The sequence below is a fragment of the Penicillium diatomitis genome (genome assembly GCF_028827545.1).
Source record: "Penicillium diatomitis strain IBT 30728 chromosome Unknown utg000001l_segment0_segment0, whole genome shotgun sequence".
Taxonomy (NCBI): domain Eukaryota; kingdom Fungi; phylum Ascomycota; class Eurotiomycetes; order Eurotiales; family Aspergillaceae; genus Penicillium; species Penicillium diatomitis.
In genome coordinates this window covers 1662974-1677718 of record NW_026623173.1, presented here as the reverse complement: position 1 = coordinate 1677718, position 14745 = coordinate 1662974, and the positions used below count along the sequence as shown (strand labels likewise).

The 14745-nt window shown below is 52.2% G+C and overlaps 6 protein-coding genes across 6 annotated transcripts; 3 read left to right on the top strand and 3 right to left on the bottom strand.

Annotated features, from left to right (window-relative positions):
- Positions 1-963: 963 nt before the first annotated feature.
- N7539_000489 (sterol esterase) lies at positions 964-2581 on the bottom strand (the record flags this gene model as incomplete). The annotated part of the gene is made up of 2 exons (XM_056930093.1): positions 964-2479; positions 2547-2581. 2 exons carry the CDS (start codon positions 2579-2581, stop codon positions 964-966), a joined length of 1551 nt encoding a protein of 516 aa, XP_056794386.1.
- Positions 2582-2927: 346 nt separating this feature from the next.
- On the top strand, positions 2928-3496 carry N7539_000488 (PET191 family protein; the record flags this gene model as incomplete). The annotated part of the gene is made up of 3 exons (XM_056930092.1): positions 2928-2952; positions 3071-3212; positions 3310-3496. 3 exons carry the CDS (start codon positions 2928-2930, stop codon positions 3494-3496), a joined length of 354 nt encoding a protein of 117 aa, XP_056794385.1.
- Positions 3497-4236: 740 nt separating this feature from the next.
- N7539_000487 (dolichyl-diphosphooligosaccharide-protein glycotransferase) lies at positions 4237-5809 on the bottom strand (the record flags this gene model as incomplete). Its single annotated transcript, XM_056930091.1, has 4 exons — positions 4237-4656; positions 4742-5448; positions 5503-5613; positions 5668-5809. The coding sequence occupies 4 exons, from the start codon at positions 5807-5809 to the stop codon at positions 4237-4239; spliced, it is 1380 nt and encodes a 459-aa protein (XP_056794384.1).
- A 426-nt stretch (positions 5810-6235) lies between these two features.
- On the top strand, positions 6236-6576 carry N7539_000486 (NADH:ubiquinone oxidoreductase subunit NDUFA3; the record flags this gene model as incomplete). The annotated part of the gene is made up of 2 exons (XM_056930090.1): positions 6236-6419; positions 6533-6576. 2 exons carry the CDS (start codon positions 6236-6238, stop codon positions 6574-6576), a joined length of 228 nt encoding a protein of 75 aa, XP_056794383.1.
- A 1659-nt stretch (positions 6577-8235) lies between these two features.
- Positions 8236-9212, bottom strand: N7539_000485 (putative transcription factor RfeG; the record flags this gene model as incomplete). Its single annotated transcript, XM_056930089.1, has 3 exons — positions 8236-8889; positions 8973-9017; positions 9093-9212. The coding sequence occupies 3 exons, from the start codon at positions 9210-9212 to the stop codon at positions 8236-8238; spliced, it is 819 nt and encodes a 272-aa protein (XP_056794382.1).
- Positions 9213-12619: 3407 nt separating this feature from the next.
- On the top strand, positions 12620-14598 carry N7539_000484 (DNA-directed DNA polymerase eta; the record flags this gene model as incomplete). Its single annotated transcript, XM_056930088.1, has 2 exons — positions 12620-13255; positions 13291-14598. The coding sequence occupies 2 exons, from the start codon at positions 12620-12622 to the stop codon at positions 14596-14598; spliced, it is 1944 nt and encodes a 647-aa protein (XP_056794381.1).
- Between the last annotated feature and the right edge of the window lie 147 nt (positions 14599-14745).

Genomic DNA, 14745 nt, shown 5'->3' with positions numbered 1-14745 from the left:
AGTGCCCGGCTGCCCGCTAGCTCATGGGCATGGCTTTCTATTATCGTTACAGTTGTTTACCCTATCATGAGCGCGCTCCTTTCTATTCAATGGGTTCACACGCTTCATTTGTTCTTCAAATTCCACGAGGTTGATTTCCTGGACGATGGCACGCGGTCAACCCATGTGCACTTTTTATGTTCTCAGTATGTATTTTTTTTTCACAACGCAGAGATTTAACTTTAAAAGGAATGGATTGTCTCAGTGCGGTCTCTGTTACTGTGTTGCCCTGCCTGATCTTGCAAGACTAGTTGATGCGGTTCAGAAGCGACTATTTGACACATCCGACTGACTGGACAAGTTGTCCCGGACTCCCGGGCTCTTCTGGAACATTACACGCCCGGCAAGGTAAATAAAAGCCCAAAGTAACAACATGACAGCCCCTGCCATGGCGAAGCGTAACTTCCAAGGTTGACCCTCTCCGTCCCCGCGGGCTTCCATCCCGCCCTCAACTCGAATCCAACCGTTTCAAGTCTAGTAGTCCATCACATGTCCCGGGCAGGCCTGGGTGGCTTACGTTCTGCAATGAGTCTACTGCTGTAATTTGTTGATTCGCATGGCTCAGCGTCCATACCGGAGATATCCCCGTGTCTGCGGCGACCGTTGAACATCTTTCGATATACGGGTTTTTTGTGTCGTCTCCAATTTGTTGCTCTCGCGTGCGTGCGTAAGACGTGTGTTGTGTTCTTGATCACCTTGGCGATTGGCTTGGCTACACTGATGGATGGAAGAGGGTGAGGGATGTTGACTACGGGAAATGCGCTGACGAACTTTACAAACGTGATGGGGAATAGGGTGTGTATGTACACGTGCTGGGGAATGACCGATCTATGGATGAGGCTTGCAACAAAGGGGAAAAAGGCCCGGCCTATCGGTATATGACACGAAGGGGCCCCGAAATAAAAATCAAAAAAAAAAAAAAATTCACAAGGCGCCAGTGAACAACGTCTCCTTTGAGCGCAGTCGAGGCGCAGAAGTATTCGAGCCTCGAGATTCAATGGCAAAGCGACCATCTTGCCGCGTCTCAAGGAGAGCCGGCTCACTTGGATCGATAGCGCCTTGACTATATTTCTCGAGGGCCTCAAAGACGTGGCCGAAGACCTGCCGATCCACGTCCGACGCCCAGAGGAAATCTAGATGTTCGTATTCGGGGATGGCCTTGGCGACTGTTTCGCGGGGAAGACCCTGGAGCATGACGTTGATGTCGACGAGGCTGTCGCTGTCTCCGTACAGAAGGACGATGGGGGTCTTGATGTTTCGGGTTGGGTATTTCACGGGCTTGTAGAAGCGTTCGCTGGCCACGACGCTGAATGGGGCGTGAGTCTCGTCGTCGAAGAATTGGAAGTTTTTGTTGCGGATGATTTGGAACCAGTGCACGACGGACTTGGTGCTGGTGAATGAGTACAGATGCAGATATGCGGCGAGCTTCTGCGTTCGGGAGATATTGCGACATTTCCAGTTGAACAAGGCCCGAAGAGCCATGTCGATGATCCGAACGTAGATAGGTGGATAGAGGATCGTTTGCCACATGGTCGTGGATGAGAGTATACTGCGTCGACCGAAGAGGAGGAACAGGAAGTCGGGCGACGCTTTCATCAGTGAGTCGACGATACGATTGCGCAAGCCCGAGGGAGCCATGGCGGGTGCCAGCGCCACGAAGACGTCGACTTTCTGATTCAGCAATGGATGGATCGATAAAGTCGCAAAGGCTTGCGCTGTGCCCTGTGAGAATCCAATATAAGACAATGACGGCTGGCCGGTCACACCGAGAATGTACTCAATGCTGTCGGGAATATCGTGAAAGGCGAATTGATCGATCGAGAAATCCCAGAACTCATTCGACCCCGGCGAGAATCGAACGCATTTCTTGGCATACTTGTTGCCGCGATTGTTCCCCAGCCAGACGTCGTACCCCTGCTCGACGAGCCGGAACGGCAGACATCTCTGTTCATCTGTGAGGGCGACCCACACTTCACTGCACATGAGCAGGCCGTGGTGAAGATAAACGACCTTTTTGCTGATACCTCCTGCTCCTTGGTTGACTTTTGTGTTCTCCTCGCCCTTTTTGTAGGCCAATCGGTGGAGTCCAAGGAGATATCCATCGCCGGTCTGAACAATATGCTCTTCCGCTTCATACCCGAAGAGAGAGCAGATCTCTGTGAAATCGGACGCGTCAGCTATCGCGGCCGCAAGTCTCTCTTCCTGGGTCTGTTTGCCTCGTGGCTCCGTAGATACAAATCTGTTGAAGAGAGACTTTGACTGTTCATAGCAAAAGTGGATGATGGGCAGTGCTAGTAGTTCCTTTTTGTCAGTATTCGTAGTCTGGGGAGGAATCGGGAGACGAGTTGATGTGGACTCACGAAGGCAAAATGTGATCAAGTGAATGACCGTCTCGAAGAGAACCAGTAATAACGATGCGAAAAGCGCCAAATATTCGAACCTTGTGCCCCTTTAATTTAGTTCACTTTTCCCTCGAGGTATACTTCACTCTGCAGGGCGAAACGTACCAAAACAGTCGCCCGATAAAGGGAACACGCGCCATGGTTGTAATTATTGATGGCTCAGATCAACAAGAATAGAGTTAGGCAGCTCATCTGCTCTCTCGTGAGTGATGTCCACCTGAAACAGGCAGTGGATGTCTTCATTGACGGGAGATAAGCAGATGAGAGTCTCACGCCCTCGACGTCATGCTCAGGCACAAGCATGTGAAAGGAATGCTTACCTCATCCCCGCCCGGCGCCCATTCGGGACTTCCGACTCTGGGCCTCAGGCCAATAAGCGGCGGACGACGAATGACCCGCCTGAATTCCCCCGAGCATCGATGCGCCGATAGCCATCTTAGCACGCCGTTTGTGACATAGTCTTGTGTCTGTGTCTGTAGGATCACCATGCCTAGCTCATGTCAGGACATCAGTGAGTACGACCCAGTGCTGTGCGACGTCTTGTTGCCGTTGCTGTGCGACCTTTTGGTAGCGCGTGTCAAGTGCCTCGAGAATCAGATGAGCTGACTGCGCGTTTGTAATTTGATCAGGAGAGGCGCTGGCCCAATGCCTGCAAGAGTCGGACTGTATTATGGTCCAGCGGCACACACCACGCGAATGTCTCTCATCACCACTCGCCGAACAATTACCCATGAAGTGTCAGCAGTTGCGCAAAGGATTTGCCGAGTGCAAGTGAGTATAGATCATCTCCTCGGGTCGAGGTCGGACGAAGTTTTCTGTGAAACCTTTGCTAGAGCTGTAAAGCGCTGATCTGCGGTTCTAAATCTAGGCGTGGTATGGTTGATATGCGCAAGCGATTCCGAGGAAACCACCCTGTCTCGGTCAAGAAGGAGATGGACGAACAAAAGTCGGAGTCATCAGGACAACTATACGCTGGACGCCCAGCATACACGACCGTCAAGGAATTGAGCGGCGACGAAGTTCAGATGGACCCCGAGAAGACTCGTGGACTGTAATCCCCGTCAAATCGACGAGCATGCGGTCACGGGCTACTAGGGGGAACGGACTTGCTCGTGTGTGTACATTGTACGATTCGACTTGGAAGAGATCTGTGGGGTTGCATTGTATTCTACAAAGGAGATACTGCTGTATCGTGCTGGCATGGTCCGGAGTTCAAATTTTGATTTACTGTGGCGTACTCTCTATTCCTGCCTTCTCAACACCATGACTTGATTACAAGGCGTTCTTAGGATATCCAACACTTATTGTGCCTACTACCATAAACTCGCAAAGGCATGCTGTGATATTCAGCAGAAGTAGGTTCAACCAGTCCGTACCGAAGGATCACCTATTCTTCATGTGTGAAAATAGTTTCGTTGACAAGAGGTCTAAGAAGACAAGTTTTGTATGTTAAGAGGTGAGTTTTTACGAGGTCAGTGCCAACTACCGCAGTATCATCACACCGGCCTGGTTCCTACAAGACATTGTGACTTCAACCTGCAGCCTCCAACTCTCTATTGAGAACGCTCCTTCAAGCTCCAACTAAGAAGGACTGAACTTTGCTGAGGCTCAAAACTGTTCGCGATTCTGCGGCGACGCTTTGACTCCACAAGAAGAACACAATGAAATCGACGGAGTTCAGTCGTGATCTAAGATTTTGGGGCTAGAAAATGAAAAGAATATACACAGCCCGTTGCGGGTTTCATCTCGCTAAAGAGCCTGTCACAGAAGATCGTATCGTAAGAGTGGTATCCGCTTACTGCGTCTTCTTGAGCTTGTCGGTAGCTGGAGCCGAGTACAGCCAGACAAGAACGAACGCCAGGAAGCCACCGATCACCGACCACAAACCGGCGATCCAAACCCATCCAGCGGAAATGTCCCAGCTGCGCGGATACTCGTCGTGGGCAAAGTGACGCACGGTCACTTCGTGCTTTTCCTCAATGTTGGTGAAGAAAGGTCGCTTATAGTTGATGCGGAAAGAGAAGATACCGTGTTGATCGGGCGTGGTGAACTTGGTGCTGTAGATGGTGCTAGTCTCCGTGCGGCCAACGGGCTTCAAGGCCAGGCGATGGAAGGGTGAGAGCATGGTGAATTCCAGCTGGAGTTCGTCGTTGCCAGGAACCTCGAAGGGTACCCACTTATCGTAACTGTATTCGGAGACCTCGATATTGAAGACCTATGCACAGTGAACGTGTCAGTTTTTTTTGGGGGGGGGGGGGGGGGGGGGGGGATGGATTTCGCTGGAATTGGATACTACGCACTGTCTCGTTCTTGATGCGGTAGATCTTGGGGTTCAAGTTCTCCGGAGCAACCTCGCCGTCAGTGGCAAGGTGATGCTCAATCTTCTCGACCTTGAGGACACCAGTCTCCTTGAAAGCCCAGGCAGTCAATTGCTTGGCAAATTCGCGATTGACGGTGGTGGTTTTCTTGCCACCAGGAGCCTGAACGGACGCAGAGAACCACTGGTCCTCCAGCGCCTCCACAGAGCCGAGGACTGTGAAGCGAGCAGAGTTGCGGGCTTGCATAGCGGAGACAATATTCAGCTGAGAGCCTGTCGCCTCAATATCTTCAGGTGCGGGCATTTCCTCCTTCGGGTTGTATGCGTAGGCTGTCGCTGGGGCACGAAGGATAGGTGATACAAGGTTGCTTTCACTGCCTAGAGTCTGCGGAGCGACGCGAGGCAGGGCGACAACGCCTTCGCCGTTGAAAAAGGCCTTGACATCGGGGCGTAAAGGTCCGGGCCGCTGAAGAAGGAGGACGTCGTGCTTCTCCGCGGAAGAGACTGTATCGTAGTTGAAATGATCAACAACAACCGACGACCGGTCGTTCGAGAGCTGGATGTCGACTTCGAGGAGGAGGGAGCTAATGGCGCTAGAGGTAGCGGCCCTGCCAGAAAGGGCGAGGAGGATGTTGCCGTCTTTGTTCAGGAAGTCCAAGATATTCTTCGGGGTCAAGCTGGGACCGAGGCCTGTTTCAAGTCAGTCAATTGATACGACCTCACATCCAGAAATCCAGGTCTTACCTTTGGACTTGGGAGGAAGAATGAGCAGATGATCATAAGCTCGTGCGCCGTGCTTGAAGAGAGACAGCTTGTCGCTTTTGGGCGATTCGAAGGAAACGTCGTACCCGCGACCTAACCAAACAATCAGACTCCGTCACGATCAATCCACTGAGCCACATTCCGTACCTTTGAGATCCGACCATAATGTCGAGTAGGCACTCTGATCTGTGGACTCGTCCAGGACAACCAACAGGCGGCTGCCGGAGCTACTCAAGGCGTTGACCGCGGCCAAGAAGCCGCAGAGAAGCAACGCAAGGCACCACCGCATTTTGCAACGATTCCGCAGCAAGCGGATTGGATGCCAGAAAATGGAATGTAGGAAAAGAGAAAGGCGTACAAGAAGCAAGATAATAAGAAAGGGTTCAAGGAGGAGGAGGAGGGGACGTGAGCGGGAGGATGTATAGATTCCCCAAAAGGGCGACGTGTTAATCGGCACCGGTGCCAAGACCTGGCTGGATCCATCGCATCTCCGAACGTCGAACTTCACCTCTCCCCCACGAATCCCGACTTCTGAACGTCTTGCCGCCGCGCACCCTCGATCGTTGACCGGTATTGGGGTCTCAGCTCTTGAACCGCATTCAATTGTTTGCTCGAGATATCGTCTCGGCAATTTTACCCCCGCAAACCTCGTCGTCCCGAGTGAAAAAAGCTCCTGCCTAGCCGCCTCGTCGTTCCTCGACCGAGCCCGTCCACCATGTCCACCCCTCAATTCTGGTCTACACCCTTGCGGTACCTCCGCTGGGCTTCACATGAGAAACCTGCCATCTTCTACTCCCTCATCATCGGCTCCATGGGCCCCGTCGCGCTCGTCGGTCTGCCTCCGCTTCGCCGGGCCCTCGGTGACGTCGACCCCGAGCCCATTCCCATGACATATCCCAGTAAGTTTGCGAGTTCTGGAGGACCACTCCTGAGACCGACGGTTTCCAAAAAGGATCCAGGGCGCTCTGTGTCGCGACATGACCCAGGCTGATTGCGACAAACCCTGAAACAGTTCCCCAGGGCCCCCGCGTTGTTCCTAAGGGCTACGAGGACTAAGCGGCTGCTCACAAACTGCAGCACCAAGGGCTACGCAAGGATAAACAAAGCTCTTGGTGACTTCAGTCCACCTTCATGATTTGAAGAATTACGGCCAACTGGGACCGAGCTTGTGCGCATTGCAACTGCCAAGTCTTACCTATGTAATTTCTTGATCAGAGATCATCCCGTGCGTTCGTCGATGATGTCTCCAAGGATAAAACAAGGCCCTTGATACCATTCTTTATTATTTTGCAACTGCGGTATATTTTGGTACCGAAATTGATCCGTTGCAATTCATGTACTGTACTTTGCTCTCGTGGTGATCCTTCAGCCAATGCAGATTCGCCGATTTTGTTTAAGATGCAATGCCCTGCTTTCTGTTTCTGCAACCTTAAATCTCCCGTCGAGGTTACGAGTCTCTTACAGAAGCTCGAGAATTTCCCGCTCACTTTGAGAAAAGTTATAATGTATGGCCCCGTTGATGAAAACTCAAGGTGAACGAGTGCAAAAGCATATGCTAGATTTGTTTTGCGCATGTTCAGATTGCAATGATCAGATGTTGGCAAATCGTGTACCTAGAGACTAGAGACTGGTAGAGATTGGCTGGCGCATGTTCAGCTTATTCCACTGAGACACTAAGTTGCTGTAAGACTCCAAGAAAAATTTCATGACGGCCAAGCTTCAGAGTCTGTTTAAATGGACTGAAAGAACGATTCATCATTGGCAAAGTAGGTCAATGCTAGATAAAACACACAAAGCGCCAAAAATGCTCATTTCTACATGCATGAACCATTGACATCTCTCCATCGAAATGTTCTCCCCCGACAATCGGCGGGAAGCATATGCACACGTAGGCAGGAGATCAACGGTCAAAATGGTGGACGACGGAAGTCCGACTCCGGACCCCCTCAAGGGAAAGCAAAAATGCTCATCACAAGTCATCCAAAACACCTTTTGCTAAACATTTATATCGGAATAGTATAACAGCAGCAACAACAGTGACACGAACGTATGAGTGAGGGAGATAGAACCAGTTTGAACATTATGAGACTCAGTCAAGAGTCTAGAGCGGAGCCGTGCAGCTCGAGAAGCTCCGTTGAAGGGTGATAACATGCTTCGCCTCCCAGGGAGACTGGTCCGCCGATTGAAACCCCAGGAAAGGGCTCCTCGCAGCGCAGGCCGGACCAGAGACATCCAAGGAGCGTGGCAAGGAAATGGTGGCTGTTCCCTCCAGACTGAAGTGTCAGTCCATGAAAAGGAGAACGTCCATTCTCTGTGGCACGAGCGGCGAAGGAGGCACCCATAGGAAACAACCTGGGACAGGATTACGAGTAAGATCGGCAGGTGTTGCTCCCTCTCAGCAGATGCCAGGAGTTATCATAATAATCATAGAGAGGAAACCGGGGATACCCAAAGCGCCGGCGAAGATGCAGCGTGACGTTCTCCGTCATCACATGAGAGGTGGATGAACGAGATCCAGGTCGGCCTGAGACATATCCTTCAAACTCGCCGAGCAAGCATGCAGAGAGGAGGTAAGAGATAACACGCCAGATGGGAGAGACGGAAGGAGAGAGCAAGAAAGAAGTGATATATCGGTCCCGGATGGGGGATGGGTCATCATGTCGTGAGAGTGCAGAAAGGTTATGATTTTATTGAAATTTTTCTTCGATCTGTCATCTACCGCCGTCCGCGGTGAGGTTCCCGTTCCCTGGTAGGTTGGGGTCTACTGCGCTCGTACTCCGGGGTATATCTGGGCTCCATTGAACTTGTCATTCGTACATCCACGGCAGAAGTTGAGGCAGGATATCCAATCCCGGAGGATGCGGGAGAATAGTCTGAATCATCATAACCAGGGCCGGGATATCTGGGAGCATTCCGGGAATTCCCCTCGTAGCCGCTGTAATTGTGACCACTTGCCGTGTAGGTGTATAAAGAGGGGTGAGTGTCGGCTGTGGTCACAATTGGTGGCTGAGAGCCAGAGTATGTGACTTGAGGTGGAGGGTATGGAGCTTGGCCTTGTCCGTAGGGGGAATGGGAAGAAGTGTACGCAGGAGCGGGATAAGGAGCACTCTGGCCTGCACTGTACGGACTTTGACTGTAAGGGTCCAGATAGGGCTGAGCCGGAGCGGCATTATATGTGGTTGGAGAGGGCCCCTGTTGTTGGCGAACCTCGTGAATGGCCGAGGTCGCATAATTCGCTGAGACACTGTTCGGGGCCGGAGATGGTTTCACGTAGTGAATGTAACTACCTCTCGGGTGGCCTGCCTCGGCGTCACGCGAGGCCTCCGCTTCCCAACGGGCGGAGTCAGCTTTCAGATCAGCAATCATCTCCTACATTGATGAGGTGAGTTGTCAGCAAGTGATCTCTTTGCCATCGACGGCTACGAATCCCATGTCCAAATGTGAAAACTTACAGAGGTCAGATTTCGATAGGCACGGATGAAGAATCCTTGACGACCCTGTGACGTTGTTAGTCTTTCCGTCGTCGAATGTATACAGCCGGATGGCAAAATGGAACAGGACAGGAGACGGACACTATGATTGCCGGGCCTCACGAGCGCATCATTCCCGAGGTAGCGGCAGATATCGGCTTGAATCACCTCACGGTTGATCCCATCGCCTGGAACGAAGTATTCATTCTGACGGCCTGTCATTTTTTATGGATCCGCTTGGGTGTGATCCGGTTGGATGGTCCTTGGGGGGAATTCAAATGGTATACTCCGGGGGCCAGTAGGTTGACAAGAGTAAAACAGACAGCAATGATCCAGGAGAAAGCTGCGGACAAGTCCGTTGGGGGTAGCCGAAGGTAGTTTGCGGTAGATGAATTTGAGTTCCGAGGATTGAATTGATTGTACACAGCAAATCTTCTATGAAGTGTCCGACAAGGGAAATAAAAGAGGAGCGACCGAATTCTTGCTCCCTTCACAACTCAAGTGAAGCGGATAATACGTTGCCGTCGATTCTTGTCAGATCTGGAGCGACGTTTCCCGGTATAAGTGGCCTGATAGCGCTTCACAATTTCCTATGTGGGAGTATGTCCTGGTGGGTTCTGATCGTGGGTGACAGAATGGCGTCCAAAGGGAGTCAGAGCAAAAACAAACACGCCTGGCGAGTCCTTCCAGTTCCGTGGGCTCTGGAAGAAGAGATGAAGATGGAATATCCTGAGAATTGCTTGGAAAGAAATGTCCAGAGGGGGGTTCACTACCAGCCGAGCGACCAAAATCAAGTCTTGCAAGGCTTCAGGTGTTGGGAGAAGATGTCACAAATCCAGAGGGGTGGTAAGATCCTCTTGGATATCCTGGGGCTGACGTTTCGTGCGGCTGCACTGTCTTTATCCACTCTGTTTCTCGAGGATACGAGATTCTTGGCTCTCACGAACAGGCGTCGAGAAGCGAGAAGGAGAACCAAGGGGGGAGGGGGGAGGGGGAGCGAAGATGATGGAAGGGAGAGAAAGAGAGAGAGTGAGAGAGTAAGAGGGCGGAGGAATAGAGAAGAGAAAAAGGCGGTTGACAGCTGAGGAGGAAGAATGGGGATGGGGTGGAAGAAAAGAAAGGCAGAGGGGCGCACTAGAGTGGACCGGGTCAAGTGGCAGGCAGCCTCACAGTCGCAACTTCGCGACAGATACGCAAAGTACTGTACAAGTATACAAATTGTACGGGGCCACAAGCCTACAAGGTTGGAAGACATACACAGATGTTACGGTACGAAAGGTACCGCTGCAGTAGTACCATTGGCATTGAGCCGGTGCATTGGCCCATCGCGCATCCTACTGTGACTTCTACCAGAGCCCAAAGGGTACCTGATTGTTTACATCCAGGGCTGTACCACTACCGAGTCTACCGTCAACAGGATCACGTACAGTACCGTGCAGTAGACGCCGCCCCAGCTGGGCGCACCCATCAGCAAAGACAGACATCATTCCCTCCCCCTCCTTGAAGACGGCCCAATTGTCCTTTCGACCTGCAGTCTGATGCACGCTGCAGAATTTGGGTTCTTCGTCCCCTTAATGGTGGAGGAGATGGAGAGGGGAACATCCTTTTGGGCTGATCTGTTGGTGCCACGACTGCCCCCACTCCTCAAACCGCCTCACTGAACCGCTCTGGTCGAGCCAGTTCTTGCCTCGCCCGCGGGAAGCATGCACGGTCTTCTTGGGCTTAGGCCAGCGGCGAGTCTGTGTGACCATTCGAGATGACATGATCATCGCGGTCGGGTCGAGCCTGCATAGCTATGTAGCATCATCGCATGAACTATGTAGTCTGTACTGGACATCAATCTCTAATCATTGTCGTATCTAGTTGATCTACCCATTGTGGCATAAATCAATAGGTACACAGACGGGTGGGTTCAGGTATTGAAGTCGTGCGAAAGACTAGGTACCGTATTCAGTATGATTCCATTATCTACCCTACCCGGCAGTCTTTCTCAAGCCCAACCCCCTCATGTACAGAGTGCAAAGTCTGGACGGTGTACACGAGGAGTTGAGTCTCGCCTTGAGCTTGACGCCTTCGTGGGTGCAGCCCGCAAATGGAGTGAAGTAAATCAACGGGACCTAGCCGGAGCATGATTCTTTCATAGGTCTCCCGAGGCCCGAATGTGGTCATCGAGGACGAACCGCCGCAACAAGACGCAGTCGCAGGTTTCTTAGCAGTCACCGCTCACAGCCTGTAGTCCTACACCTCCACGGACCACATCACCACAGTGATTGACAGACACAAAGGTTGGGCTGCCGGTCCCTGGTCACAGCTCGGATTGCCCCCCCCCACCCCGTCTGTGCCCTTCTTGGGCCGAATGATTGTCGATCTCCACTTGGACCTCCAGTGGATCCGCATCAAGATGGAAGGCGGAAATTCTGAAGTGGCCTCGACACTCGACAGAAGCAATGAAAAGCTAGAGCGTCAGAGGTGCAATAGGTCGAGCGGTCAGCAAGAAGACCGTCTCCCTAGGTCGCGGATGAGGCTATGAGCACCCAGCCCATCAAGGACTCGGCAAGCCGTTGGGGAAGAAATCTGCGGAAATCTGTCAGGGGCTTTTCGACAGTCCACCATGGATTGGAATCGGACAGTTCTCGTTCCTCCTCACATCTCACATGAGCCTACGATGGAGCCAATGACCGTCCTGAAAGGCTGCCATCAGACGAGCTTGCCACGGTCAAGCCAGCCATCATGCGTTTGGGCGTTGGGCACGAATGCGTGGCTTTGGGCATCACGAACCTTGCCGGGGTTGTGCCACCCTGATTAGCGCGAATGGGTCCCGCCAGACCAGCTGGGCCGAAATGGGTCGCTAACTGGAGAGCGACCGGGAAGGACAAATATCTTTGATCCAGTAGTCTCGTCATGGAACACCTTCATGACAAGATCTGCAGACCATCAATACGTCAAGCCTCTTCTCTTGTAAGGACAGTGGGACTGAGATCAGGTGCAAAGAATCTGGACTCTGGACTTTGGGACGTAAAAGTCTATCTGTTCTTGCAGTGCTTCCACTCGACGATTCATCTCTCAGCCATGTGGAAAGGAAGAATGGGTGACTCGCAGCAGGGGAGTTCGGGCCGCTCAAGATCGAAGACCTGTGCCACCATCAGTACTAAGTTAGTAGTAATGGCGTACAAGCTTAGAGCAACACATGATTCATGAACGCCGTCATCGGCTCCATCGATAGATTATAGCCCCATCGAATGAGAATGCTCCATCAACCTTCGAGAAGCTGATTTTCATAACGGAAGGAATAGTGGTGTGCAGGATATTGTGGATGCTACAGTAGCAGGTTGGAATCAGATTGACCATGCAAGCATGCTCAACAGGTACTACTTCCATTTGATTTCTGATCGGTCGGGGTGGGGTTCTCCCGTCGCTTCAACCCTGGATGAACTGGAAGTCTGGACACCTGATCTGCAAGGCTGCAGTTGAAGTCACGTGGCTCACATGGCCAATCTGGGGACATTCGAGACGCGCGGTGAACATCATTAAGATTCCAATGCATCAAGCTCGACCATCCAGATACACCGCGCTCTATTTCCTGTCGTTGCGGTCAGTGAGATCTGCGTCGCGATGCGGCAGCTTCGAGCATGTCGTCTGAAAGCCAGCCCAATGCGTCGCCGCACGATGCCGTAAAAAGATCTCGTTTTACCCATCGGCAGCTTCATCTGCTCCGTCAGGGCTCAACTGCCACTCCGCTCCGGGCAATCGCGCATATCGATCTCGATGCCTTCTATGCCCAATGTGAAATGGTGCGTCTGGGCACTCCTCGGGATACACCGCTTGCCGTGCAACAATGGGGTTCCCTGATTGCAGTCAATTACGCCGCGCGCCCATTCGGAGTGACCCGGATGATTACCGCGCCCGAGGCTCGCAAAGCATGTCCCAATATTGTCTTACAGCATGTTGCGACATTCAGGGAGGGGGAAGGAGGTAAATGGGCGTATCGAGATGACTCGTCCATGAACATCAGTACCGACAAGGTCTCGTTGGATCCCTACCGCGCCGAGTCGCGCAAGATTCTCAAGACCATGAAAGAGGCGCTGGAGCAATGGTGTACGACCGAATCAGATGGAGACACATACCGCTACACCCAGGGTCTCTCGGCTGCGCTGGAAAAGGCCAGTATAGATGAAGTCTTTATTGATCTGTCGCCTCTGGTGTACAGCGTTCTGCTTCAGAGATACCCGGAGCTACGACCGGGCTTGCAGGAGGAGAATCGGGACGTAGAACTCCCCCTCCCCCCACAACCGCGGTGCAGTGGCATCCTGAAGACTGCCTAGTAGACCTTGATTTGCACGAGCGAGAGGAGGATGATCCAGACTGGGATGACATTGTGATGCTCGTAGGGTCGGAGATCGTTCGGGCGGTGCGGCAGGCAGTCTGGGATGTCCTTCACTATACCTGCTCTGCAGGTCTGGCTCGCAATAAGATGCTCGCAAAGCTGGGTAGTGCCTGCAACAAGCCTGATAAACAGACCGTGGTGCGAAATCGGGCTGTGCAACATTTCCTGGGGGGCTACCGATTCACTCAAATTCGGATGCTGGGAGGTAAATTAGGGGATCAAATCACCTCCTTCTTTGGCACCGAGAAAGTGAGTGAATTACTCAACGTGCCTCTGGAGCAGCTGCGTGCGAAACTCGACGACCATACTGCCTCCTGGTTGTACGGGATTATTCGTGGTGAAGATCGATCCGAGGTCAATTCACGTACACAGATCAAGTCGATGCTCTCAGCCAAATCGTTCCGGCCTAGCATCAATACACTCGAACAGGCAGAGAAATGGTTGCACATCTTCGCGGCAGATATCTACGGGCGTCTGGTGGAAGACGGCGTACTTGAGAATAGACGCCGCCCAAAAGTGATCACGCTGCATCACCGAACTGCGCAAACTCGATCTCGGCAGATTCCTATCCCTGCGTCCAACATCATTGACGAGAGCCTTTTGTTTGAACTGGCGAGAACACTCATGCGACAAGTCATGACTGATGGGCAACCCTGGCCCTGCTCTAATCTATCCCTCAGCGTGAGCAGTTTCGAGGATGGCGTGACTAAGAACAAGGCAATTGAAGGATTCCTTGTTCGCGGCGACCAAGCAAAGCACCTGAACCAGAACTCTCGCCCACGCGATAGCCCGCCAACGTTGAGTGACTCGATTCCAATGGGAAAAAGGCGCAAAATCGAGGACGATGGAATCAAACGCTTCTTTGCTCAGCCAGCCCGCACTGACAGAACGGTCGGAGGACCAGACTTTCCTTCTCCCCACAACAGCGGATTCTCTGGGGATTTGGTTCCACCCGCTAAAGTCTCCGAAATTGAAGATGAGTCGAGCTCCATACCGCAATACAAATGCGATCGTTGCTCTAGGTCCATTTGCGAATTGGAGCGAGAGGAGCACGAGGACTGGCATTTCGCGAAAGACCTGGAGATACAGGACCGGCAAGAGGCAAGAGATATGCAACACCAACCATCTAATCCAAACCCCAACGCTTCACGCGGTTCTGCTTCTACTCGGGGGCGAGGCGGCCGTGGCAAGCCAGAGAGGGGACAAATGCGACTGGCCTTCTAGAGCTTCGAAAAATTAACATGCCACCTATTGTGTACATCAGCGGTAAAGCAATCCCTTGAAACGTATCATGGCATAATGCCCTCATCGTATAATATGATTATATTTCGAATCAAATCAGTACTACACCCAGAAAAGGCCAGGCGATAG